The sequence below is a fragment of the Panthera onca genome, chromosome B4 (genome assembly GCF_046562875.1).
Source record: "Panthera onca isolate mPanOnc1 chromosome B4, mPanOnc1 haplotype 2, whole genome shotgun sequence".
Classification (NCBI taxonomy): domain Eukaryota; kingdom Metazoa; phylum Chordata; class Mammalia; order Carnivora; family Felidae; genus Panthera; species Panthera onca.
This window is the reverse complement of record NC_138345.1, coordinates 80295762-80323755: the sequence shown is the minus strand read 5'-3', so window position 1 is coordinate 80323755 and position 27994 is coordinate 80295762. Positions and strand designations below refer to the sequence as shown.

Here is a 27994-nt window from a genome sequence, read left to right as displayed (position 1 = left end):
GGCCTGGTTTCCCTTCTTTATTGATCTCTGGCTATAGCAGGGTTCTGGGAGACCCAGGGCAGGGGTGAGTCACATGCGTCTCTGCCCCACTCGGGGTGGGGTAGGAGGGACAAGTGTCAGGGTGGCAGGTCTGAGAGACCATGGATATGGACTTCACACGAACAGGACCCACTGTACAAATGCATGGTTGGTATTTACAAGAAAGGAGGAGGGCAGTCACCTGGACTTGGACCTTTCCTGGGACAAGGTGGCTCAAGGAGCCTGAGAAGAGGAAGGGGCACAGGGCCTGGCTGGGCAGTCTTCAGGGGACACCCGGCAGCAGCCCTGAGTCCCTCCCACCTGCCTTCCACCCACCATCCTCCACTTGTCCCGGGGGAGGGGCCTCTTGGTGTCAGCAGCTGGGCAGGTGCTGGAAGGGGGAGGGAGGGGAGGGACCCTCTCTGTTAGCAGTGCAGGATTACTGGATTCTACGTCACCCTCCCCATGCACCCTTGACCCCAACCCAGCTGGTCTCTCCTGCCTGTGCTCCTAAGATGCATCCTGAAGGTGCTTTGCTGGGGAGACCTCAAAGCACTTTACAGACATTGGTCGGATGGGAGCCTCCTGGACCCAGGGGAGGGGAAGGAGGCAAAGGGCTCAGGACAGCCAGGGTAGGTAAGTGATAAGCCCCAAGGGCCTAGACCAATCCCAAGTTCTTGAGGACCCCAGGGAAGGCTTCCTCTTTTCCCCCAGTCGACACTTCAGAATGGGAGGGAAGGAAGATTGGGATGGAGCGGGGGGCGGGCTGAGGATGGCGCTGAAGCAGTACAGGTCTGGGGTAAAGAGGATATCCCCCCCCCCATTCCCAGGCCCTAGAAAGGTATCATGCCCTGAAGGAGCCCACTCACCTCTTCACACATAGGGCTCTGAAAAACCCCAGCTTTCTATCCTATTCCAGCCCCTCCCAGGGAGGAAAAGGGGGACCCAGACCCGCCAGCTAAGATCTGGGGGGGGCTGAGGGAACCCCCCAAAATGTATTGCTTAGAAACTTGGAGGCAAAAAGGATGGGGGAGGGCCTGGGGGCTGGCATCTCTGACCCTCCCCTCTGGGCCCTGGGAAGCCTCCAAGAAGCTCCCCTCCCCCAGCCTGCCATCTGGCCACTGAGGGGGTGGGGCAGGTCCAGAGGCAGGGGGATGGGCACAGTGACCATTGGGACCCTAAAGTTCCCCAGTCTTGCTGCTGGGAAATTGAAGTGTGCCCCAATGGGTGTCGGGTGGGGAGGGGCCCTTCCCCCAACCCCACAATCTCTGGCATTTGGCCTTCGGGTGGGTTGTCTATTCCTCAACCTCCGTGCTCCCTTGGAGCAGATGGGGGAGCCGGTCCCGATGGATGGTGCTGATGACATCGAACACTTTGGACTCACTGAGGACCTGGGAAAGAGGGAGAGGTCTCAGTGCTCAGCTCTTTGCCTTATCTCCAGCCTGACTCACCTTCTCCAGGTCCCCCCACTCAGTCCCATATACAGTTGTGCCCAAACCACTTGCACAGGGTGCCCAGCCAAGGGTGTGGTGTTGGGGGATGGTTTTCGACCTCACAGAATCTTGCACCCTGACTGGGCCCTGTTCCTGAACCCTCTCAAAGGTGCTACAGAGGCTGGCTGCTCAGGTCCTCCCTGTTCTGAGGAGCTTCTTCCTTCCTTCCTGCAGGGAGTGGACAGAGGGGGTGGGAAAAATTCCTTGCTTCCCACTCACACCCTGGCTCAGTTCTGTGTCCACTTCCTCCATTTTCCTCCCCAGGAAGAGTGAGGGAGAACTTCACATCCACTGAACCCCAGAGATGACCCTTCTAAGATGCCTTGTCGGACACCCAGCTCTCCCTACTCCCTACAGAATCTCCAGACCCTCCCCACTCCACCACACAGGCTCACCCGGCCCAGTCCCAGACTAGTCCAGATTCCCGTTCTGGTTGTGTTCATCTTCAGCAGGGGAGGGCAGGGTGTCTTCCTCACAGGGGGACAGTTCGTCAATGGACATCTGGTTGGTGATACCTGCAGGGGACATTTAGGAAGTCAGGACCAGACCAAGAAATATTTTTCCCCAGAACCCAAAAAGTATATAGAGAAAAGTAAAGGATTCTCATGCATCCTTACGCCTTCAAGATGAACTATACTCAACCCATGCCAACTTAGGGAGAGCCCCTCTAGCCGTGCTAACATTCACAACCCTCAATTCACCCATAAAGGAAGAGATTTCCCAGCCAAGGCCACCAAGTTACCCAAATCTAACGGGGCGCCATTTGCAGACCACAATATGCATGGAGTCCCTCGGGTTGTGGAATATGGCTGTTCTATCTTCTCTCCTGTCCCCGTTCTAGAATGATCCAGGCCAGTCAGCTCAACAGTCTTTCCTGGGATCTAACTTTAGTCTGATTAGCTCCATCCTCAATTCTGGGAGTCACACAAAGGGACGCTCCAGGGCTTAAGGAAAATGGTCCTGCTACTGCTCCATCAGCCACCCTCCCCACAAGGCCTCATCCCCGCTTCCAACGGTACCTACCACTTGCTGCCCGTTCCTTCCATTTCTGCTTGTTCTCCTGAATGTATTTGGTCCAGGTAGAGCGGAAGCTGACCACATCAGGGTTGGGGTCTCCCACTTCCACATCCAGAGAAGGCTGGCGCCACTGGAAGCTAAAGCAGGCCCCCCAGCTCGAGAGGTGAGACCCGGCCCACTCCAGAGCTGCCTTCACCAGCCCTCAGAGTGGAGGGGAAGGAAGACCAGAAGGAGGCTTAAGGAGACTTATCCTTCTCTCCCTTTCCCTCTGCTAGGTACCCCCAAGTCCCTGGCCCTCTTCACTCAATTTCACCCCTCCCTCTCCACACCTTCCCTCCTACTAGAAGGAAAATAAAAACAAGATTAGCAGAGAGGCAAGAGAGACAGAGCTAATGGAAGAAACAAAAATTGGTGGAGGGCACCACAGGTGCGGGTCACACCCTTCTGGTCTCATCCTTTCACCCCTGTGTGTGACACACATCAGGGACTCCCAAGTTTTGAGTAGCCTGCTTCTCCCCCACCGGCCCCACCATGGCTGTACCTCCTCCGTGGGCTCTCTGTGAGTCCCTCTTGCCTCCCCCAGAAGCAGGAGACCCGGCTACCCCAGCATCCCTCACCTGGGCTGGTTTTTAGACTTGGAGTCGTCATCCACCAGGGGTTGGACGCTCTTCTCAGCCACATCAGTCAACACAGAGAAGGTGGGCTCCACGATGAAGTCAATGAAGCCTGCAGGGAAGGGGGAGCAGGATGGAGAGTCCTCACCTGGAGGGCTGGGCAGAGGACGGGGGCCTGTGTGGCTGGCACCCCCTGCTGCGTGGAAAATGGGGTAACCCGGGGCTGAGGAGTCCCCAGTGGGGGCAGCCTTTGGAATAATGCCTTTCTGACCCTGCCTTTGCACCCCCAGGCCTTTCACCCAGGACCCCGTGCTCTAGCACAGGCTTACTCGATAGGAAGACTGGTTTTGAGGGATGGCAACTTGGAGCAACCCTGGGCCAGGCCGAGAAGGCATCCTCTCCCCTTCCCGGTACTCCCCTCCTTATGGGAAAGGACACTCACCAATCTGGGACTGCGCCACCAGAGTGGACGTGCGATCGCACAGTGGAGAGAAGGGCAGGCCCAGCTCTGCCTCCTTGTCACCCTGGGAGAAGACAGGGCAGGGAAAGCTGGAGGGGGTGCCTCAGACTACCAGATCCAGGGTGAGGCTGGGGGAGCTTGGGAGTTGTGGGAGAAGAGGAATTTCAGCGCCTCTGGCCTGGAAATGGATGAGGCGCAAGGGGAATGCAACTACAGTTAAGCTTCTGGGAAAATGACATCTGATCCCAGGGGTTTGGGATCAAGTCAGAGGTTGCAGGTAGCTGCACGAAGATCTGGAGGTGGAGTGCGAACCTGGAGAACAAAGGGGAGAGAAGGGCAGGGGTGGGTGAAGACGCCATGCTACCTGGCGGAAGAATTCCTCCATGAGGGCCTTGGTCCAGCGGCTGTGGACTGACCACTGCTTGGTTGGGTGGCTGATGTCAGCAGCGTGGAGCAGGAGAGACAGGGCCTTGGACTTGTCAATTCTGGTCAGGGCAGGTGGCAAGCGAAGGGAGACCAATCTTTTAGGATAAGGAAACCTGGACCATTCCTAACTTCCCATCACATGCATGTCCTTGGATCCTTGCGGGCAACTTCAACTGGTCTCTGAGATGACACGCATGTGCACGCACCCACACAGGTACACACGCGCGCACGCACACGCTCCTATACGTATAGGGAGCAGCCCGAGCTCTTGGAACCAGAGGCCCTGGGTTCGAATCCCCACTCTACCTACCACTCCCTAGCTGTGAGACACAGAGCAAGTTACTTAAAATCTCCATATTTCACTTTCCTCAAGGCTAACTGGAAATAGTAACAAAGTCCGCCCCACAGGGTAGTTCTGAGAATTAAATGACACACAACATACAAGCATTTAGTAGAGTGTCTGGCACGTGGTAAGTGCTGAGTAGTTATTATCTATAATAACATTAGTAACAATTATTATTATTATTACTGTTATATTATTATTCCCTGACAATGCCACACTGCACGCTGTCCCACACAGAGACGCCGTACGGGACACACCTTCAGGACACACACACACACAGTCTGTTCTCTCTTAAACGCATTTATAGACTCCCACCCACTTTTAAGCAACATTCAGCAATCACGGCATTTGTTCTGTGCTGTTTTTCTTTAACCTCCAATGATTCTCTCAATAGCCCTATTAGCAGCGGAACTGGCTGTAAGCCGTTGCAGGGAAGCCTGTCACTCTCACACTGCACAGAGAAGAAAGCGAGTCCAGAAAGGTTGCCTGATTTTGCCAACGTTCCAGGGAAAGGCTGTCCTGCAGGGGCTGTAACGTTCATTTCAGACTCCTGGCCCAAAGTGCTCTCCAGGAGACCGACAGCCTGGGCTGTACATAAACCCAGGGCCGTGGACACACACGTGTCACACGCACGCACGTACACACACACACACACATACACACACAGGGCCACAGAGACAGACTCAGATACCTGGGGCCAGGAGAGTTCCTACATCCAGGTAAAGACCTGGCACCCCAATTGCCCACATACGTGTCCCCATTTCACACAGCCCTCACTCTGGCCGAGTCCCGGTCACACCCCCACCAGATGTCACCTCTCCAGCTGCTGCAAGGCCGTCTTCATGCACTTCACTTGCTGGAAATGGCAGGACATGTCTGTGGCCAACACCATCTCGATGACCAGGGCCCGTAGCTCTCTGGATGGACAGAAGCAGAAAAGCGATCAGCCCCTACAGCACCCAGAGGCAGGAGGGCCAGGAAGGAGGAAGACAGGGTTGGGTGAGGGGTCTCTCCGGGACGGCCACTGCCGCCTTCGGCTCACACAAACTCATCCTTGGTGAGGTTGATGAAAATGTTCATCTCATCATCCTGCATCATTCGGAAGACAGAGCTGATGTGGTGATTCTCCAGCACGGAGCGATCATTGTACAAGATGGCACATTCTGACCTGCAAAGCCAAGGGTCATCAGGCCCAGCTCCCTATAGGTGGCGACTCCGGTGACCGCCCCCACCCCCACTTGGCCCCTCCTGCCCCTGCCACATCTGCACCCCTCACTTGGTCTGGATGTGGAAGCTGTTGGTCGTGCCTGTGTGCTCATAGTCATGGATGGCTGCAGCAAAGACGATGGCTAAGACCTCGATCTCGGACAGGCAGTGCTGGGAGAAAGGGACAGGATGAGAGGGGTCTGACCCCTGCCCTTCACTGCCCAAAGACCTCCACACCAGGCTATACCACTCAGCCCATCCCTTCCATTCTTCGAGGCCAGCTCTTGGGCTAAGACGGCAGGTTTCTCAGCTCCCAGAATGGCGGAATGCCCTCCCTTACCCCACCATGCAACACTCCCACTGCATCCCAGCACACGTCCCCAGCATTGCCCATGAAGTTATGGTCCACCCAGGAATTCTCTAGAATTGAGCGAAGTCCAATTTGACTTTGTAAAGACTTTGAGATACCAAAGGCAAGGAACCAAAGAGACAGAAAGGGAAATGGGAGTACAGTCTGGACTTCCCAGTTCTGCAGCCGTTAGACCCTAAACCACGGAAGAATGATCTCCTGGGCACCTACCACCATCCCTGTGCGGAGCAAGAAGCAATGGACTGTCTGGGTAACATCTGCTGCGTGGATCTGGTTGTGGTAAGGGTTCTTGTACTTCCCATAGCCTGTCTCCAATGCATCCAAGAAAGTCATCAAAAACACAGTGGGAATCTGCAGTGGGAAGGAGAAAATCGAGGATCTGCAGGAATGGCCTGCAGCCGAGGACTGACATCAGCAATGCCGCCTGTCTACAGGAGGCAGTGGGGCCCAGGGAGAAAGCACGAGCTCGGCAGTCAGGTGAACCTGGGCTCACACCCCGCCTCCACCGCCTGCTGGCCCTGTGACCTTGGGTAAGCCACGTGCCTCCGATACTTCATTGCAGAATGAAGATAATACCACCTACCTTGAATTTAATGAGATAAGTACAAGGCATTTAGTAAGTGCTCTCTAAAGAGTAGCTGTAATTATTATTATTTCCCTGGGGATTTTTAAGAAAAGAAAACTTCCCTCCTATCTTCCAACCACCCCATCCCATCCCTAATCTGAGACCATGGAGAGAAGTTCAGGGGAAAGAATAAGATGACCCTTCCAGACACACCCACCCACCCACACCCACACACACACACTCAAGCACCGGGAGCCAGAGCTCTGTCCAGCTACTGTGAGTTGTCTCCGTATATGCCCTTGGAGCATGCCTGCCTCCTTCAAAGGCCCAAGGCTCCCAGAGGGCAGGGCTGGTGTCTGCACCAGTCTCCCTGGATCTGCTGAGGCTGTGAGGAGAGCGAGGTTCAAGACTGGGGCAGGCTTCTGTAGAGGTGAGCAATAGTGAGGAGACGTAGAAGATGCACCACTAATCAGTCAGACCCTAACATCTCCCACCCCCACCCCGGAGGGCTGTGCCCCAAATTCAGGGAATTTTAAAGGACCGTTTCCATGACAACTGCCCTTGCTTCTGCGTTGCCATGGTGTCCCTGGAGGGAAGGGAAGGGACGCAGGGGAGGGGCTGGGTGCCCAGGAAGGGAACGTGGAGCCTGACAAGGGCGGCTCCGACTGGAATCTCTGCCCTGAGTGAACACTAAAGCAGGAAGTGCCCCTCTCTAATTGCCTTGGCGCACGGTGGACCGGGGCTGGGCCAAACCCAACCTGATGCAGTTATTCTCGGGGTCCCTCAAAACCAGTCCTTCCAGGCAAGGAAGCAAAGTTTAGGAGAACCTGGCGTCTGGAGTATGTCTGAGAACCAGTTTGGAGAAACAGGAGCTGGGAAAAAGCTTAGGAAAAGGAAGACCCTGCTGTTCTCTGGCCTGGAGAAAGCAGGATTGGAAGGAAGAAAATGAGGCTGCAGAAGGACTGGCCTCAGGAAGGCACCGAGGAAAATCTCAACTGAGCATCTCAGGAAAGTTCTGGAAACCTTCTTGAGAGTTGTTGTAAAATGAGGAGTCAAGGGTCAAGGAAAGGCTCACACGCACCAACGGCGTATAGCAGTGAAGCAGAGGCAGAGGACGGTTGGACGATCTTCCAAAGCCCTCCGAGAAAGGCCCCTCCAACTAGACCCCTTTGTCCCCAGCCTGGCCCCCTCAGAACATTCACGTTTTCCTCTGCTCTAACATCTAGGCCCACCCCCACCTAAGCGCTGGCCAAATATTCCCAATGTGACCCTTCAACCCCTTTACCCTCCAATTCCTAGTGTGGTTTTTCCACATGGAAGTGGTTTTTTCCAGCCCCTATTCCCCAAAGACACTCTCCCCTGGCACAGAATCTGGAGAGGACTTTAATCCCGTATTCTTTGTGGTCAGCCAAGCTGAAGAACAAACTGAGTTCACACACCCTCCCTCCCCTCAGACAGCCCCACCCAGCCTCGCCAAGAGTTGATCCTCTCCATAAAACTCCCTGGCCAGAGACTAGAGTTGAGGGGGAAGGGAAGGAGTAGCCAGGAAACAAATGGAGAGACTCTAGTCCCAAGGGCACAGGCTGACAGCATCTGGACTCTAGGCCTCGGGTGTCCACAGGCAGGAGGCAGGGTAGCTGACACAGGGAGTTGAACCTCAGGCCAGCCTGGAGAGGACAAGTTATGAGAAAGAAGCAAAGCGGGAGAGAGCAGAACCCTAGGCTGGAAGGTTGCAGACCTAGAATCTTCTCCTCGAAAACAATAAATGAAGTCAGAAGCTCAGGATGGAGCAAGTGAAAGAGAGGCTGTGCGGGTGGGCACAGGGACACTTCCCTGATGGTGAGACTGAGTGAGGGAGCCTGTGGGACCTGCTCGTTGGGAATCTTCTAGAATAGGAGTGATGGGAGCCGAGAACCCTGCCCAGGAAGAGGGGTCCGATGCTGCCCAACCTTAAAGCGGCTGATGAGGTTATGCCGAGTCAGTAACTCAAAAACAATGGTCCTCAGGGCGTGGTCTTCTGCTGCCCGGTTCAAGGAGAAGACGTCAAAGCACCAGAGGTCCAGGTTCTGTGGAAACAACAGACTAGGCAGGGAGACTCCCAGGGGAGCTTCCCAGCCTCCGCGAGGGTTACAATTAGACTTCAAGGAGGACTTCCCAATGTTTACAGAGGCTTGGGAAGCAGGAAGACAAAGACGTGGTGAAGCGGGGCCTCCTTCTTCTCAACACATCTCTCAGTACAGAGGAGACAAAAACGTAGGAGTCTGCCTCTGGAGTGGGCAACATGTCGTTTTGAGGAGCATGGGAATGGCAGTTAAAAGGGAAAGCAAAAATCACCCCATGAAGAGTCGGAAAGTCCCAATGAGCATTCCATCCCCCACCCTTCTTCCTCTTTCCCAAAAACCCGGGGGGGTCACCTTGAGACAGCTGAGGACCACAGTGGAATAGGTGGGGCCCACAGAGGTATACGTTCTCCGGAACATCCTAAGGGCGAATGATGAAAAGAAGCGCAGGTAAGAAGGTTGGGGAAGTGGGGTCTGAGTGGGGCAGGCTGTGAGGCTGCGCGCTGGGCGCAGGGGGGCCACGCTGGCGGTCCGGTAGGGGCCCCGGAAGCCCTGGGTGTCTGGGGGACAGGGTCACATCTAGAGGCAGAGGGAGGCTGGGCACGGGCGGGCCTCACCGTTCCACAAAGATGCCGGCCTGCACGGCGTGCACGATGCTGCGGAACTTGGGCTTCTCCTCCGCGCGGCGGCCTTTGGCCCGGGCCTGCTGCGTGAAGGTGGAGGCCAGCCAGTCCCGCACCTCCGAAGGCACAGCATCCGACCGCAGCTCCTGCAGCTCGTCCTCCGTGTCCAAGATTTGCCTGAGGCCCCGGAGGGGGAGTCACAGAACAAAGACAGCGGGTGCTTCCACAACCTAGAGACGCTGGGCCCAGCCACACCCCACCGCTCAGCAACTCTCCTCGCTCCCTTCTCTGACCCTCCCCCTTGCCTTTCTCTCACTACATTTTTTTTTTAACGTTTATTTATTTTTGAGACAGGGAGAGAGGCAGAGTGCAAGCGGAGGCGGAGGGGCAAGCAGAGGGAGACGCGGAATCCGAACCGGGCTCTAGGCTCCGAGCTGTCAGCACGGAGCCCGCCGCGGGGCGGGGCTCGAACTCACTAACCGAACCGTGAGATCGTGACCTGAGCCGAAGTCAGAGGCTTACCGCTTAACCGACTGAGCCACTCAGGAGTGCTCTCTCACTACATTTTTTAAATGTCTGTCTCTCTCTATCCGATGCCTCCAATAATGAAACAGCTCACTATGTGAGGTAGTGAGCCTCCCAACTCTGCAAGTGCTCAAGCAGAAAATGGACCGGGTACCGCCTTGTCAGGGAGCCTGGAGACCGGCAGCACTGTCCAACGGAAATAAAATGCAAGCCACACATAAGTAATTTGAAATTGCTTAGTAGCCATATTAAAAAAGTAAAAAGAGGGGTGCCTGGGTGGCTCAGTCGGTTAGGTGCTGGACTTTGGCTCAGGTCACGATCCCCTAGTTCGTCAGTTCAAGCCCCACGTTGGGCTCTGTGCTGGCAGGCAGCTCAGAGCCTGGAGCCTGCTTGGGTTTCTGTGTCTCCCTCTAGGTCTGCCTCTCTCTCTCTCTCTCTCTCTCTCTCTCTCAAAAATAAATAGACATCAAAAAAAATTAATAAATAAAATAAAAAAGTAAAAAGAACCAGGTGAAACTCATTTTAATGATAAGGTTTCTTTAACCGAATACACCCAAAATATTAGCATTTCTATGTGAAGTCAACAAGTATATTGAGATATTTTACAATCCTTTTTCTCACTCTTTGAAAACCAGCATGCATTTTACATACACACACACGGCTCAATTCATACTTGAGCTCAACAGCCACCTGTGACCAGTGGCTCCCATCCTGGGCAGCACAGGTCTAGAGGGATTCCTCCCCCACCCGCCAGGCAAGAAGGTTAGGACCACATGAGCTTCAAGGTCCCTTCCAGCTCGGAAGGTCTTCTCTCCTTGGTACCTGTGTCTGTCTCTACCTCTGTTACTCCCTATCTGTTCCTCTGCTTCTTTACCTCCATGACATCTCTATCTACAGTTCTGCTCTCCCATCCTGCTCCGGCCCTGGCACGCGTCTCTGTCACCAGCTTTCTGTCTTACTCCCAACCCTGGATCACTGTGCCTGTCTGGGATCTTCCTGTGTGTGCAGCTCTCTCACCGTGTCTCGTCTATATAGACGGCCTCCAGGAGAGAAGCTGTGTACTCCAGGTTTTTCTTCAGTTCCTCGATGTTCACTTCCCCATTCTCCAACTGCTTCACCATGTAGCGCAGCCTGTGGGGGGGTGGGTACGCAGAGCCCGGTCAGACGCTGCTGCTACCTTGTCGTGGTAACACAACACCCTCTGATGGGGTGCATGTTACAGACCCAGCCTCAGTCTTCCACAGATCATTACTCTTTCTAACAGTAAGCATCATAGCTAGTGTCTCTCATCCCAGGCTACTGCCACTGCCTATATTAAATTTATCTACCCCCAAAGTTTCATCCTGGGCTTTTTTCTGGCCCCACCATCCCCACCTATCTCTGACCTCTCAACACCTCCCTTCAGTCACTGTTTCCTGAAAACTCTGGCTCAGACTGCCCCGAGCGCAGCACCATTAGGTAGGTACAAGCCCCTGGGGCAATGTTTTGGGGATGATCTGTTTCGTAGCCTGGATAACCAAGAGCTGAGATTGCCAATTTCCCCCAGAAGAGTGAGCTGTGGGGTCAACAGCAAGCAAAAGAGCTCCCGAGATTCTTCCATTATGTCCCTTGGTCATGGCAGGGACGGGGGTACATGTCCACAACCCCTCCGTCCCTGTCAGGGATGGCGAAGACACAGAACAAAGACCAATCTGAATGCTTTCGCCTGGCCTCACTCCATCCAGGCAGAGCTAATGGATTATGATTCCTGAATCCATCAACCCGGACAAAGCAGGATTAACCCCTGCCTCCCCAATGCTGTGCCAAAGAGAAGCATTGGCAATGTGTGACTGTGCCCATCCCCAACGTCTGCCCCACAGCAGCTTCCCCCAGAGCCAGAGTGGTGGGAGTGAGGTCATGGGTCTCACTTACGGGATGCTTTGCCTGAAGGTACAATCCCTCATCTTTTGCACCCGTGAGTGCTGGGGGTCAGAGATTAAGTGGGAGACTTCTTAGAAGTCCAGCGAGTCCAGCCCAGGCAGCCACAAAGCCAACAAAACTCTGACTTTAGATGATGATTTTAAAGAAAGCAAAGAAACATTCCCCTCTCACTCTTTCCCCCAGCTCTGCCCTGCCTCGCCTAAAACCAAGGTGGGGGGTGAAATGGTAGCCATGACACTTCCCCACTGAGAGGGGCTTCAGAAACCCAAGGTCACCCTATGAGTCAGGAAGGAGAAAAGAATGAGTCAGGGACCAGAGGCTGAAATTAGCATCAATTCCCAGGGATGCCGGGGAGGGAGAACAATGGTACTCCTGAACAGAAGCGGCTCCAGAATCCTGGGGTCTCAGCAGCTTTGGAAAGGGGGTGCCCGAAATAGCCAGCCAGAGGGAGAGTCACAGTCCAACTCTCACCTCAGGGGCCAGCAGTCCTGATGAAGACAGTCAGAATGCAAATGGGGCAGAAGGGAAAGGGGGAAAGGGAGGAAGAAAACAGTTGAGGACGATGCGGCAGCTTCCTCAGTGGATCATCTTCAAACCCCACTTCTGACCTTCCTGCTGCATGTGCAAATGGCAGGAAAGAAGCCAGCTTCAGTAAAGCTGCTGCCCCAGCTAGGGCTTCATTAGGGAGGTGGGATAGAGGCTAGTCAACATAAAAAAACAATGAGCTGGGAAGGGGGACTGAGCCAGCCTCTCCCAGACTGCTATCCCAGAGATGGCAGAACAAAGAGGTTCGCTCTGCCTCTGGGCCTTTGGAGCCCAGGCACAAGCCAGGGCTTCCCTTTCCTGGTCAGTCCCTGTGGCCAGGGACCCTCAAATCTGGGGACACACAACCCAAGAAGAAAGAAAAGCCTCTGGTCTCATCTCTCTTCACGGATTCCCGCCCCAGCCCTCATCTTCCACTTTGGTCAGCCCTTTTTAAAACCCAAAACTAAACTCACCAAAGTTCTTCCACTTCCTTTCTCGACCCACCTCTTGAAACATCCCAGCACAGGCTCCCAAAGTGAACAGCCAAGCCCACGCGTGTTCATTTGCATGTATTCGCATAATCGTTAGCAGTGCCGCCAGCTCTACATTTTAAAAAGTGATTTCTCCCACATTATCTCATATTATCTTCACAATGGGCCTAGAGGGAGGGAGGGAGTTGGGAGGAAATCGCTACCCCTATTTCCGAGGCAGAAACCGAGGCTGAGTTCTGGGAGGCAGGAATCCTGGATTCAAATCTATCACCTCTTGGCTCTGAGCCCTTGGGCAAGTCACTGACTAATTCTCAATCAGGAGCTATCAAAATGTGGCCTGCAGACCACTGGCACCAGAATCACCTGGGCTACTTGTGAAAAATTGAGATTCTAGGTCCCCCTGCACACCTACTGACCCAGGATTTCTGAGGTCATGGTCCAAGGATCTGCAAGCATGTTTAACAAACACCCAGGATGGTTCTCCTGCACACAAGTTTGAGAACCTTTCTTTTAGAGCCTCTTTTCCTTCATCTGTAAAACAGTGAAGATAATGATAAACCACCTGTGAAGGGCTGTCAACAAGAGGACTAAATGAAATAATGTGTGCGAAGGGCCTGACACACAATGATGGGTTTCTATAAACGTGATGTGAATCGGAACGAACTGACCAGCATCACGCTGGCCCCACCCCAACCAGCTCACCCGCCATTGCCTTTGAATCCAACAAGCGCCTGCCTTCTCCATCCCAAGTCCGGGTGGAGAAGGGTGAGTCTAGTTTGGACGGAGGCTGGTGATTAGGAAGCCCCCTAACAGGGTAAATGGGGCAGTGAACCTGGCCATGATATCTCCTTCATAGTGACAAACCTCTCGTGGGCCACACAATCACCTGATGAGGGAGGTTAAGTGACTGGCCCAAGGTCACACAACTTGTCAATCTCAGTCAGGCGGGCAAGCCCACGACTCACACTACTGGAGCCTAGCTGTGCCCCGCACACCAAAGGTGTTGGGCAGAAGGAGCTCCAGCATGTAACTTGCGTGGAGAGAAGCTAGAACCCATTTCATCATGGCTCCTCAGTGCGCCACCAGGAAGTGCTCGTGTCTGTCGGCCCATAGCAGCCTGTAAGCACCTTAGCAACGCTAACAGTGACTTTGCTTATTCTGCTGCTATACCCAGCACAGCACCCAGTACGTGCTCAGTGAATGTTCGTTCAATAAACAAAGGGAGAGGGGGCAGAGGAATCAGGTGCGGAGTTATCTGCCAGAGCTCACGATGGAGATCTCTGAGGCAGGGCTTCTGAAACTCTAATGGAGAGCCTGCAGAGAAGAATGAAGTTGTGGCTGGCTTTAACACACCCTTCCCTCCAAGTTCCTCCTGCCTCCCCCTCTAGATCTTGCTCTTTTATAGCTTCTGGTGAAATCTGAACCCGACATGATCCAGACACCAGAAGGAACGGGGAGGGAGGGAAAGAAAGATTAAAGAATACATTTGACAAACGGGGAGTCCAAGAAGGGGACCTGGACTCGGGCAGCTAGAAGGCTCCAGGTGCTGGACGTCACCCTCCTGAAGTCCTCTATCTCTCCCACACCACCCTTCCAGCCTGGCAGTGGCCTTGGTTCTAAAGTCCTTCAGGGCTGCGGAGTTAGGTTCTCCCCAGACCTGCCCACAGCTCTCACCTCAGCATTCTGCAGGAAGTCCCACTTCTCCACCTATGGCAGTATCATTCCACCCCCTCTGGTTCGGTCCTCAGAGAGTCCAGGAAAGGGTCCCTTTCCCTGCACAACAGGATGCTCACCCCTGTTCAGTCCTCATCCCGGCCTAAGGAAAACTGGAAGCTTCCCCAGCAATCCTTCCACCTCCACCCCTAGCCCTGTTTCTCCACACCCACTTCTTTCTCCTTTCCCTTCAGCCCCTGCGCCCCAGGAAAAGTCTCAGACCCTGACCCCTGGGAAGGCCCAGTCTCTCCCAGCTCTAGGCAGCCGAAAGGGAAGGCTCAGGGCAGTAACAATCCCAACACCCCAGAAGAGCTCAGCTTCCCCAGCACTTCATTTCTTTGGATCATCATGGCTGATGATCTGGCCATTTCCAAAGCTCCCTGTATTACTTCCAGCAACCACACTCCTAAAAAAATCACTGTGAGTGGGCGCTTAGGACAGGACTGCCTCAGGTCAAAGGGCTAGGGGTTGGGAGAAGAATCCTATTTCCCTCTGGGGTTCTTAAGACCAGATGAGGAGATTTCAGAGGAATGTGAGGTCCTAAGGATGCTGGGGTGAGGAGAGAAAGGGGGGAGGCACTGCTAAGTCACCTGCCATCGTTAATAGGAAGCCAAAGAAAGGAAAAAGAAACAAAGAAAGAAACAAAGAAAAGGGAGATGGAAATGGAAGGAGAATAAGGCGAAGGGTAAGACAGATGGTGTAAAAGGTGGAGAAGGCCACATACACACACACACACACACACACACACACACACACACCCCACATATGGGGGCCATCAAGTCTTGATCCCTCCCCCTCCACCAAAGTACTAGTGGTGGACCCACAGCAACCTGTCCTCCTTCTCCTCCTCCCCCCCTCTCCCCTTCTCAGCCCTGGTGCCTACCTGAGGATGGGGACCTGGAGGTGGCTCCTTTGCACAGGAACAGGGTTTGCCATGGGAATCAAAGTGTCCTACTTCAGAGTTATCAAAATGCCGCCCCCAGGGCCCCAGGGCCCCTGAGGGGAATGACTCCCTCTTGGGCCCAACTTCCTCCTCCAGGTCTCGGCAGAACTGAGCGACTGACCAGAGAGAACTTTGGGGAGGGGAACAGGAGGGGCCTGACGGGAGGAAGAAGGGAGTGATGAGACAGAGAAGCAGCCCACAGCAACTGGGTGAGAGGCCACGGGAAAAGTTTCACATCTGAATCAGACCGAAAACAAGAATCTGTTCTCAGAAGAATCCCAGAAAGGACAGAAATAGCACAGTCCAGCCCCTTGTTCTGAGGAGGTGGGGCTCCTCTTTGGGGAGAAGGGGTGAGCAGAAGGCTTAAGGGTACAGGGCCAGGGACCCACCCTGAACCTGTTGTGGAGAGGAAGTCCGCCCGTGGGAGGGGAAGGGACCCTGCAAGGGCCCCCTGGAGGGGCTAAGGCAGATTCAGCTCCCTCCCAGGGTCTTCCTCCGGGGCCATTCTTCAAAATGAGCTTTAACCCACCTGAAAGGACAGAAGCAAGACAGCATGAGAAGCAGAAACTACAGGGGAGGGGCTTATGGAAGCCAGGAATCAGGGGAATCCTCACCCAGAGACCCGCTCAAGGGGGAGGGAAGGCCCCGCCCAAGCAGTGAATGAAAGTCGGGAGGACTCACTCATAGAAACCAAGAGGTTGGGCAAGTTACTTTCCCACTCCCAGCCCCCCCCCCCCCCCCACCGTGGTCTCATCTAGAAAACGCGGACTGGGGGATAACTGTGAATGAACTGGGGAGAGGCCAGTCCAGCCCAGAGGGAGAAGAGAATTGATGGGACAGCCTAGGACGGGCCTGGGACCAGGCACCCCCCACCCCCCACCCCTTCCGCCTCCAGGCTTTGCTCTCGCTCAGGTTGGGGGACAGAAGCCGGCCTCTGCGGCGCGAAGTGGACGTGCGCGTACAGCCCCAGCCCGCCTCCCGATTGGCTGTGAGGTGACGTCACTGATACAAGCGCACCGGGGCCGCGATTGGTCAGCTGAGGGGCCGGGCGGGGCCAAGGAGGAGAGCCCCGGGTGAAGACAAACGCATCCAGGGAAGAGTCCCGCGCGACTGCCTTCTCCTTAATCCAGGATTTAGAGCTGGGGATAATATGGAGATGAGGAAAGGGGACTAGTGGGGATGAGTATGACAGGAGAAAGGGAAAAGAGAAGAAACAGACCAAGAGCTAGGATTTTATGACGGGAAGTCTTCCCCCCGCCAGCTCTATCCCCAAAAAGCGGAGAGAAATTAAAATACCTTGTCACTGTGCCAAAGCCTTGAAGGATTATAAACAAATGAAGTTTGGGAATCTGCTGTTTCTCAGTCTCACTGAGCACTGGGACAAGTGGAAGTGGGCTTCAACAGCAACAGAGGAATGGAGGTTAAATATCTACAAGTTGTTTCCTGGCGTACGTCCCGGTAGCCATGAAGCGGGGCTGCTGCAGATTTTGGAAGAAAGGAAACCCTCTCTGGGCCCATCTCATTCTCTCTGCTCTCCCAACACACACACACACACACACACACACACACACACACACACACTGATGAGTGTTTTTTAGAGAAAAAAGGGACTAGACCCAAAGTCAGAGACCCAGAACTTGACACCCAGGGAATGAGGGACAAGTCACTGGCCTGGCCTGTGGACATGCTTGCTTGGAGGGACATGCATGGGCTAGGAGTGGAGGAAGGTGGTAGCCAGCTGCACGCAGCCTGGAAAACCAACAAACACCAAGCCAGGGCAGCTCCCCCACCCCCCACCCCCAACTCCAGGCCCTGCCACGTCAAGTACTCACGAACCTCAACCCTCCCACAGAAAGGTGCAGGTTTCTTTCCCTCTGCTCTCTTGCTCAGTAAAACCAAAGCTGGTGGGACAAGTGACTGCTGACCACCTCACCCCACATACATACATGCTGCATCATCCCAGCATGTATCCCATACCTGCTCATCCCAGCCTGGTATTATTATGAACTGTTCCTAATAAGGAAGGATATTGGCCAACCACCACCCCTTCCTGGGGAGAACAATTTCACACACATCCACTCACCTACGCATCTACAGACACCCCACACTTCTGTCTGAGCTAACGAGACTTCCCTGGGTGGAAGGCAGGGCATAGATAGGATGACCCCAGCAGCGTCCAGCATGGGCTTTCCTTTAGTCCTTAAATTTAGTTTAAAAATAGCAAGGAGCACAAACATAACGCCTCCCTCCCAGGCCTTTTCCCAGCATTCCCCACCTGCACTGAATAGGAGTTGGGACAGGGGGTAAACAAAGAACTGGAAACCCTGCCTCTGGTCAGAGGAGTGTAAGAGAGGGGGTGGAGATGGGGGAGTGGATGAGAGCAGGGGTGGAGGTGGGGAGGGTTAGGGAAGGGATTAACTGGCTGATGTCAAGGCTCCAAAATCTCAGAAATTGAAAAAGCCAAAGAAATCACCTACATCCAATGGAAAGAGGACACGAATTAAAATCAGGAGACTTTTGCCTAGACTTTGTCACCATGTATGACCTTGGGCAGGACACTCTGAGGTCCTTTCGTTGTCTGTAAAATGGGAAAGTAATATGTGCTTCACAGAATTCACACAAGGATCAAATGAGATCACATGAGAGCACCTTGCAAACTATAAAGTGATACATGAAGGTCACAGATTATTCCTTAGCCCAGAGCTTTATTTAGTTAGTTATTTGTTCAGCAAACGTTCACTGGGAGTCCTCCATGAACAAAGCCTCCTATGCTCACCCTTGTACCCAGGCCCCCTGGTGTGGAAAAGCCCCAGTCACCCTGCCACCACCACTCCAGATGTTTAGGGCTTCTCCCTGGCTCCTGAGTCCACAGGGGCCAGGAGGCAGTCAGAAGCAGAAAGTGGCGAAAATGCAGAGTGCTCCAGCAACCAAGAACAACCAGATCTCTACCTTCCCCAAGCACTGCTGCTCCCCTCACTCCCCTGGCTTCCCCCATTGCTATACAAGCAGCCTCAGTTCTGGCAGCTGGCTGGGCACGGTGGCGGCGGGGGTGGCTCTAGGGATAAAAATAGCCCCCCTGGTGGCAGAGCTGGGGTGCCATCCTGGGAGGCAGTGGGCCTCAGGTTGACATGGCAGCGGTAGTAAGAGATCTCTAGGCACTGGACGGAGGAGCTGGGTGGAGGGAGGGTGGTGGAGGGCGGCAGGGAGTGGGAGAAGAACAGAAACCAAGAGAGTGCAGGGAGAGGAGGAGGAGGAGGAGCAGTGAGGACTAAGGGGGCAGGGAGGGAAAGAGAGATTTGAAAGATGCTGAAGAAGAGGGTCTGGGGAAACACTGAAGCAGAGGTGAAGGGGCTGGCCCCAACCCATGCTGTGTCTGAAAGTACTCCTCCTCTGCCTCCTGACCAGAAGCCGTTTCTAACAGGTGTTCCTAGCAAAAGCCCAGAACAGCTCAGATCAGATGAGGAAGAGGGTAACCAAACCGCTTGAGCCTCAGCCCAGACCAATAAGACCCCAGATATCCTGGCTCCCAGCCCAGCCCAGCCGGCAAATGAGTCACCTCTCCCTGAGGCTTCAGCCCTTCAGAGAAGGAGGAACTGGGAGGGGTGGGCAATAGAGTCCAAGGAAGGCTAGCTAATGAGGGAGGAGGCCCCCAGGACCCAATCCTTAAGATCTCTCTCTCTCTCTCTCTGCCTCACTTGTCCCTCCCTCCCTGCATTGTTTAATTCTGCTCATTAACCACCTCCATGTGGACCACCCCACCAGCCCTCCAAACCACATCCCAGCAGATGTTCCAGCAGATGCCCTGTGTCCAGGGGGCCTAGCAGATGTTGAAGGCGGCCTGGGATGGGAAAGTGAGCTGGAAGCTTGGAAAGGGACTGACTGCAGGTGTGATACTCCAGCGTGGCACAAAACTGTGGACTAGCGAGATTGGAGCCTAGTCCCAGCCCTGCCCCCCAACCTTACCAACAATCTCTAGGCATCACTTTCCTCCGCTGAACATTTTTAAAAATTTTTTAATGTTTATTTATTTTTGAGAGAGAGAGAGCACAAGCAGAGGAGGGGCAGAGAGAGAGAGAGAGAGAGACAGACAGACAGACAGACAGACAGAATCTGAAGCAGGCTCCAGGCTCTGAGCTGTCAGCACTTGCGAACTATGAGATCATGACCTGAGGCAAAGTCCACGCTTAACAGACTGAGCCACCCAGGCGCTCCCTCCTCTGAACATTTTATGATTCTCAGATTCAGTGCCTGGGTTGGAGGCACTCAGGAAACAAGATGCCTGGGTCTCAATTCCCTGGTTCAAGTTCATCCTTTCTGAGTAGCTCACCGCTTCCCCAACTCATCCCTACCCTGATGTAAAAGGAGGGTGATGGTTTTCTTCTTTATCACAGGAACGTCACATTCTAACCTCCATGAACTTTCCAGGAAGTTCTCCTGTGTATCTCTGTTTATTCCATCTTGCTGCAATCAAAACAACAGCCAATCTTCTGGGCATTTCAAGAAGGAACAGAAAGGAAGAGAACAACCAGGACACAGAAGTCTTTAGGGTGAGTCTGGTACAATCTGATTTATAATATTTCTTCAAGACTGGAATTTCTAAAGCTACTGTTTGGTAGATATGGTCCATGTTTAGGGAGCTTGGCGACACTGTTGGGATGTGTGCTCACTCAGCTCAGGCCCCAAGAAGTTTCCAAACAAGGTGGGCCTAGAGGAGAGAGCCAATCACATTAGATATGGAAGAGCTGATAAACAGGGGAGCAGGGAAGCCAAGGAACAGGAAGGAAAGGGACGTTTCTCTAGCCCTCGGGTCTTGCCTGCCAAAAAAATCACTAAGCCCCCTGGAAGCTAAGCTCCCTTCCCAAAACTAAATGGTGCCAACAGCAGCTGGCAGCCTAATCACGCCACTGCAGCCACAGTAATTATTTGCAAATCTGACTTCTCTTTGCAGCTATGGAATCTGCTGACCAAGGACCCAGGCTGTATCCAACAGCACCACCTGAGGCACCCCCTTTCTCGCTCTTCTCCCAGCCCCCTCCCCCCACCCAGGTCACTCCCTGGTTATACCCTACCCTTTTCCCACCAAGCCTGCTTCTCCACCAAAACCTCATCACGGCTCCCTCAGTGGACTCCTGCCAGGTCTAAGATGCTGAAGTCGAATCCTAACCTGGTGTTTCCTTCTCAGACTCACACAAATGCAGCAGGAGCTGAAGGGAGAGAAGCCACTGCAGGATAAAGGGGGGCGGAGGGGTGGATATTCAGGACAAAGGGGCAAAAGCACCTGCACTAGGGACCTCTCGGCATTGAATGGACAACAATGAATGTTTTTTTCCCTTTACGTTTTTTTCCCTTCGCCCCCACTAAATAGCCCCAGGATGCTCTCCCAGTTCCCGGGGACCATTAAGTCTTCCTCTCTAGTGGAGGGTCTCATTATCTAACAACTTCCCATCTCTTGGGTGTCTCCCCTGCACCCCACCTGCTGCCCTGGTTTTGTCCCTTTTTCTCAGTCCTGAAGAGGGTTGGAAAATAGCTACTCAACTTCCGTACCTTAGAAAATCAGCCCCCTGAGATCCAAAGGCAATTACTTGGCTTCCTCCCCAGGGAGGCTGGGAGGATGAGGTCACTGAGAAGGCAAAAGAAAGGCGGTGCAGAAGGTGCAGAATACAGCCGTTGAGGCTGGACTCCTAACGTGGTCCCGAAGGGCGCCTGCAGCAAACTCACCCTGCACTATCACCACCACTCCTGGGGGCAGGGAGGAGGAAGAGGAGGGGGAGGCCCCAGGGATGGCCTGGCCCCTGGCCAAGGTGAGAAAGGGGTAGGAGAATTGAGGGCCAGAGAAGCCAGGTCAAAGGGAATAGGGAGAGAGGAAGTGGGACAAGAGATAAGAGCAAAACACACCCCAGCAGAGAAAGACAGGAACAAAGGAGGGAAGGGACAGAGGAAAGGATGCAAGAAAAATAAAAGAGGAGGAAAGCAGAGGGAGCAGAGGAGCCGGAAACAAATCCTCGATGATTCCTTTAAAGACTCACAAGAGAGGGAAAGATCTGTTTCAAGGTCCCCTGCTCCTCCATCCCAGTCAGATGGGAGCAGCCAAAAAAAAAAGAGGGGAAGATAGGAAACAGCTAGTCACTTCATTGACTTCAGGGGCTCCCTGGACAGTGGGCAGGTAGAAAGGGGTCTCGAGAAGTCTAGGCTTTTCTCTCCTGCTGGGTCTCTCACCTGGCCTTCCAGTACCGGTACGTCACACCTCACCATCCTCCCCTTCCTCCTGGCAAATGCAATCTCCACTGTAGAATTTCCTCTCTCGGTCTTTCCAACTGGCCTCCTGGGGCCTCTGGGCAAACAAAGTGATATTTGGGTTCTGAGAGACTTTAGAGATTCTCTAGTATAGGATGTGGCATACCTGATCATATCACTCCCAACAAGACCTAGAAATTTAGGATAAATGCCAGAGAAGAGTTTCTCCAATGCTCCCAGAACTCGCCAGTGGCAGTCCCAGGGCTCCCCACACCCACCATGTCTTAGAACTACAACTGGCCCATCCACTTCTAGCTTGACCCACTGGGAAAAGGGGTGACGGGAGTTAAGTCCTTCTCTTTTCTTTTGACTTCAGTGTCCCACATCCTTTGTAAGACAGCCAGCCTGCAACCCCACTCAGTCTTCTACTGTCTAAGCTCAGACACCTGTCTCACCCCTCCAGACAACCATTTATCAACAAGACTCTACCAAATCATGTCCCAGACACCGGGACTTCAACCCATTAAGTAATTCATATTCCTGCTTCTTGAATCTTTAGCTTCCCCCCCCCCCCCATCCAAGCCAACGGTCACCCATTCATTCCCCCTGCCTCTTCACACAGCAAGCTCTCCAATGCTGAAAGAACTCCAGACTTTGCCATCTACAAACCTTCACGTGGATGGTATCAAATGAAGAACTGAGATCAGAGGGACTATGTGTGACTTCAAGGTCATGCAGCTACTAACTGGCGGCATGGGCACATGAACTCCAACTCAAGTCTCCCACCATTCCCTATGTTCTTCCACCACCACCACTCGGCCATGCTCGTTCTCTCCAGCCACCCGCTCCGACCAGAGGTTTGTGAAGTTCTTCCTTTGGTCTAAATTGATGTCCTCCCTCCCTGCACCTCCCTTTCCCTTACTGCAAGAGTTTTTCACCTTCTACCATCGAGATGCCTCACTCAAGACACAGCTGATGAAGGAAATGGAAAGACGGGAGGTATTGGTGAGACGGGGGGCTAGAAAACCCAGGAAGGAGAGATTCCCTTTGCCATGGTTGGAAATAAAAGAGGGACTTGGGCTGATCTGAGGAAGGAGGCACTAAAACTCATCCCTGCCAGGGCCTGGGAGAAATGGGGCTTTTTCTCCAGAGATCCAGGGAGCCACAGTTTATCTTGCAATCTTCACAGCAGCCCCACAGCCATATGCAGAAAAAGGAGAACGGCTGCACAGCTTTCAAAAACAGTAAGAGCCACTGAAGATCACTCTGTGGGTCACATACAAAATGAGGACACAAGGGGGGATAAATCAATCAGTGAGGCACCCAGTCCAGTCCCTCAGCTTCCTCCGACTGCCCTTTTCATCTCCCCAGTATTGTAAAAAAAAAAAAAAAAAAAAAAATGTTAGTGTATCGCAAACACATACACAAGATCACACATACTTATTATCCCATTACCTACATGCCCACGCGCATGCACACACACACACACACACTCATCATCATCATCATCATCATCATCATCATCATCTCATTCATACATAGGACAATTTCGGGTATTCAGGGAAGTGCATGCCTTCCCGACATATTTATTATCACAAATGCCATTTATAAATATGAAAACAAAGAGGCATCCTCATGGAGGTCTGACTCCACAAGCTGCCCCCCCCCACAACCTTCACCCAGACACATATGTACCCATGTCAGGCATTACAGTTTTATCCTCATACATCTCATCCACACACCCAAATAACGTTTCTGTATCCTCTCTGCAACTCCTTCAGTTCCAGGCTCCGTCCTGTGGTCCTCAAACACCACGCCTTTCAAACATCGCCTTCTCAAAACACAATACCATCTCCTTTTCCTCCATCCCTATCTCCTGCTACCCCACCCCCCTCCACCCACACGCAGGAACACACGCACCACAGAATCAGAGACAGAACTGGGCTCTGTGACATGTACACATAGACTCATTAATTCATTTGTTCATTCCTTTTATTTAACGGCATTTATTGAGTGCCTATTATGTTTCAGGTAGCACACTAGACTCTGATGAAACAAAGAAGACCAAAACTAATGCCCAGCTGGGTCCTTGTTCCAGCTCAGCCGTAATGACCTTGAACCACAGCTTAGGACATAGCACCTAGATCTGGGGAGTCCTGAGTCCATGTGAAGAAAGAAGAGGAAGGGATTGTGTTTATACTATCCCAAAGGAAAAGGGAAGTTCTGTCTGTAAAATTCCAGGAGAAACTGGGACAGAGAGAAGAAAGTGATGCTTGTACTATCCTGGGAGAAAGAGAAAGAATTCATTTCTATGCTTTTCTTGGTGTCTAGGCCCCCTCAGAGGAAAAGTTTAGGCAGAAACTGGAGTGGTAGAGCTTTACCACTTGGATGGATGTAGCAAAATGAGGAACAGGGTGCCTTATCCCCTCTCCACTGCACTTTACTCCAGATTACAAACTCCATAGGAGCAGGGACCGTCTACTTTGTTCACTAGTATATCCCAGCCTCCAGCACGTCACCTGACCCTCAGGAGGCAGTCAATTAATAGTTGTTGAATGAATGAATGAGCTAAGGATGGCAAGCCAACCAATCTCTGTTCACAGATTTTCTTGATTCACAAAATACACAGAAAACCTCCTTCTACTGACCCTACCCTACACTCCTCAAGGCCCTCTCGTCTCAGAGAAGGGTAGGCAGTCCAGTCAAATCCTTCACTCAGAGTTAGAGATACTCACCCTGCTCGACCCATCATCTCCAGACTGTCTATCCCAGCCTCTCTTGTGCCTCCCCTCACAGGTCTGCGCTGTTAGGAAAATTTTCCTGCCAGGTAGAGGTGAAATCCCATAGCTAGAGAAACTTCAGCTCATAGCTTCCAGATTTTAAGTTAATCTTTGGCAGAGTCCTACTGTGGGAAACAGGAGTCCTGGATGCCCTTCCCAAGAAGAAACTGCCCTGCACAATGAGATTCATTGATGGGCTTTGTATGGGCTTTGTAACCCAAGGCAAAAACACCAGACCCAGCCTCCCTGAATGGAGGACTCCCTCTAGATGTCCTATATTAGAAATTGAAAGGATATGGGGCGCCACCTGGGTGGCTCAGTCGGTGGTTGAGGGTTTGGAGTGACTTCAGCTCAGGTCATGATCTTGCAGTTCACGAGTTCGAGCCCCGCATTGGACTCTATGCTGACAGCTCAGAGCCTGGAGCCTGCTTTGGATTCTGTGTCTCCCTCTCTCTCTGCCCTTCCCCTGCTCACTCACTCTCTCTCTCTCTCTCTCTCTCTCTCTCTCTCAAAAACAAATAAACATTAAATAATTTTTTTAAAAAGAAACTGAAAGGACAGTTGGGGGGCTGGGGGGATAGGATATGTTGTGTAGAGGAATCAAGGCCTTTATACATATGTCTTCATTTCTATTCAGAACCCACTCATGGGATAATCATGTCCATCCCCCTCTTTCCACATTCAAGCCTCCCCAATATTCAAACAGGGCCAAATCCAATAAGCCATCAACTCGGGATCTACCTTGATATCAAAATCTTTCTCTGCTCTGAGAAAGGGAGATCAAGAATCTATTCCTGGTGACTGATAATATGAAAACGGGCCTTTTCTGGATAAGTTATGACATGCAGCTAGCACTCTTAAGAACCAGACTGCTGACAGGAGTGAAGACCAGAATAATTCAATCAATAAGGCTAGTGATCCCTGTCCACCATGATCTCCTGTAAGGATATCTCAGCTAATGCAGTCTGTAGGGGCAGCTGCTTCTATTCCCTTCTTTCCCTGGGCTTCAGTGCCTCCTCTGGGGATCCTCTTCTCTCACCAGTGAGCACTTCTCATAGTCAAGGAAGAAAGAGCAATTTTCTTCCAGGAAAGACTTTGGGTTAGAAAGGTGTGGGAGACAGTGAACAGGTAAAACCCACTCTCTTGCAGGTCTCATTCATTACCTGGAAAGGAGGCAAGGAAAGTATATGATGAGCTATGAGCGCTATGGGGAAGCCGTCCTGGGACACCTTGAATTCTCTAATGTATGAACCATGAGGTCCCTTCTTTGCTTTTCCACCACTTCCTTACCTGCCCACCCCCACCCCAACCCTGGCTTAGTCACCATTAACAGAGCACCGTCTTCTGTCAAGAATCACCCAGTGCTCCTCCCAACAAAAATCAATTCAATCCGGTTTTCCATTTCTTCGTCCCAGAACTCATTCCAAGGCTGCGCTTCATAGAGCCCAGCAAATTGCATTGGCTGGAGGCAGCAAAGGAGAGGAACTGAGAAGCACATTTGGATGCCAAGCCTTGTTGCCCACTGTGCCTCAGTTCTCCCTAAGCCCTCTCCGAGCAGCTACAGTATAAATCAGACAGACCCACCCAATATCAAGGGGTCATCTTATTACCATAGATATAGTATTTTAAAAACAAAGCAACCACTAGCATCCATCCATCTCCTACCACCGTCTCTCCCGCTGCCAGAACCCAGTAAATGGAAAGCTTCAGTGCTCACTATTGAGGATAATGGGGAGGAACTGGGTTTCAGGGCTATGGTTCCCGCATTTCCTCACCAAACATCTACAGCCTTTTTCCTGGGACCATTGGGAGTCATATCAGGGAGAAGGACACCTTCCCTTGTTCTCTGATTAAGAATCAACAGACTGCGGAGATTACCCGATGGCGTCTGACTGCGAGATAAACATGGTACATGGTCTGTCTTTGACCCAATCCTCTCCTCCTCTGAGGAACAGAAAGAAAAGTTGCTTCCCTCCCCTGGGACCGGAGTATGGGACACCTGAGTCCCTTGTTTCCCTGTTTATCCATCCTCCCCCCGTGCCCTTCTCCTGCAACAACAAGAAAAGATGCCTAAATGTGCTTGGAGATCCTTGGGAGATCATATAGCAACAAAAAGGTTTTGACAGTTACCTTATCCCTGTCAATTAATTTTTCTTCACCACCACCACCACCACCACCACCACCACCACCACCGGGGGCTCCCAGGTAGGGGCTCCACCCCCCTCTTCCAGATCCCAGCTGGGTCCCCCATCATTACTGTGCACAGTGGATTTCCAGGCCCCAAGAGAAATGAGGGGCTCAGGTATGGGGCGCCCCCCATCCCCATCCCCTGAAAGATGCAGGAGGCTGAAACCACCAATCCCAACGGAGACCCATATGACCCACAGGTTGGCACAAGTATCCCCATGCACTAGATCTGCAGCTGTGTGCCATCACTCTACACACATCTGTGTGTCCCACGGACCCTCATGCACACACATGTGTTCTTACATCTGCACGACCCTGCACACGGATACGTGTGAGTCAGCCTGGCACCTCCCGAAAGCTGCCCGTCTGCAGCCCTGCCACACGGCGCATCCCGTGCCGCCTCTCCGCGCTGCGTGTGTCCCCCGGGGGGTCCACCGGCACGGGCGCGTCGTTAGCTTTGCAACTCCTAAACCCTCTCCAACCGGCCGACTTGCTCCGCACATGCCTTTTGCACATGTGGCCTGGCTCTGCGCGTCAGGGCCGCTTATTTCCTCGCACCTGCCAACATGTGTGCCGGAGGGAATCCACCAGCCCGGCTCCAGCTACCCACCCACCCCCACCCCCTTCCGGGCTCCCTAAGATCCCTTCCCCCCACGCCCGGCCGGGGACTCACAGCGAGCGAAGCTTAATCCACATCTTCTTGCTGGGGGCTGACTTCAGCTCCAGGGGTGACGGGCAATCCGACTCCAGCATCTCGGGAGGGCTGCGGGGGGACAGCTCCATGCTCAGCCTCAATCTATGGAACCGAGGGAGGAGACGGCACGGCGGCTCAGCCTCAGCCCCAAGCCGGGAGAGCCCCTCACCGCCCGCCCCAACCACTTCCCACCTGCGGCTGGCGCCGACCAGCCAGGCCGGGATCTCCGGGCTCGGCCCAAGCTGGCGGAGCTGCAGTTCCTGCGGCTCCTGCTCTCGCGCTGTCCAGCCGAGCTCTGGCTCCCAGTCCGAGCCCTCCGCGCCGCCGCCGCCGCCGCCGCCGCCGCCGCCGGGGCCGCCTCCTCTGCTCTCTCCTCCTCCCCCGGCCGGCCCCCCTCCCTGCGCGCCCTCCCTCCTCGGCCTGCCGGCTCGTCTCTCACTCCGCGCAGCCCCTCCTCCCCCTCCCCGAGGAGCGCGGGGGAGCCGGGGGCACACGCAGACACAGGCGCCGAGGGCGAGCGCACGCACCCGGGCGCCCGGGACGAGTGGCGGCGCGTGTGCCCCGCGCGGGGGGTGCGAGTGCGTGTTTACAGAGTGCCTGGCGCGCGGGCGGCCGCAGCGCTCCGTGTGGGCGGCTGGGCGCCTTCCCCGGTGTGTGTTTTGAGTTTCGGTGTGCGTGCGTGTGGCTTCGTGGATCCGCGGGTGCCTAGCCGCCCGTGCGCCCCAGGTGGGGCGGGAGGGGGAGGGGTCGAGTCCCCCCGCCGCCCCCCACCCCCCGCCACTCTCTC

At 53.6% G+C, this 27994-nt stretch overlaps 1 protein-coding gene across 3 annotated transcripts; it reads right to left on the bottom strand.

Annotated features, from left to right (window-relative positions):
- Nucleotides 1–2: 2 nt before the first annotated feature.
- On the bottom strand, nt 3–27748 carry PDE1B (phosphodiesterase 1B). Of its 3 annotated transcripts, none has more exons than XM_060657376.3 (16): nt 27400–27748; nt 27187–27309; nt 10738–10851; nt 9190–9372; nt 8927–8993; nt 8462–8578; nt 6158–6298; nt 5648–5748; nt 5414–5539; nt 5187–5288; nt 3967–4087; nt 3585–3666; nt 3146–3254; nt 2535–2665; nt 1907–2026; nt 3–1409 (listed from the first exon to the last, which is right to left on the bottom strand). In XM_060657376.3, the coding sequence occupies exons 2-15, from the start codon at nt 27294–27296 to the stop codon at nt 1923–1925; spliced, it is 1608 nt and encodes a 535-aa protein (XP_060513359.2). In that variant the 5' UTR covers nt 27297–27309; nt 27400–27748; the 3' UTR covers nt 3–1409; nt 1907–1922. The 3 variants fall into 3 exon arrangements, with proteins under 3 accessions (XP_060513359.2, XP_078305935.2, XP_060513360.2); XM_078449809.2 differs by lacking the exons at nt 27187–27309; nt 27400–27748 and adding exons at nt 15253–15467; nt 15842–16203; XM_060657377.3 differs by lacking the exons at nt 27187–27309; nt 27400–27748 and adding an exon at nt 15253–16203.
- Between the last annotated feature and the right edge of the window lie 246 nt (nt 27749–27994).

What these genes read in the sequence shown, in the direction of transcription:
- PDE1B (XM_060657376.3), bottom strand. Translation starts at nt 27,296, where the DNA reads ATGGAGCTGTCCCCCCGCAGCCCTCCCGAGATGCTGGAGTCGGATTGC. An exon ending in TGCTCCGCACAGGGATGGTG is followed by an intron (nt 5,749 to 6,157) that starts GTAGGTGCCCAG and finishes CCTTTCTCCCAG; the next exon opens with CACTGCCTGTCCGAGATCGA. An exon ending in GGTGGCGCAGTCCCAGATTG is followed by an intron (nt 3,255 to 3,584) that starts GTGAGTGTCCTT and finishes CCTTCCCTGCAG; the next exon opens with GCTTCATTGACTTCATCGTG.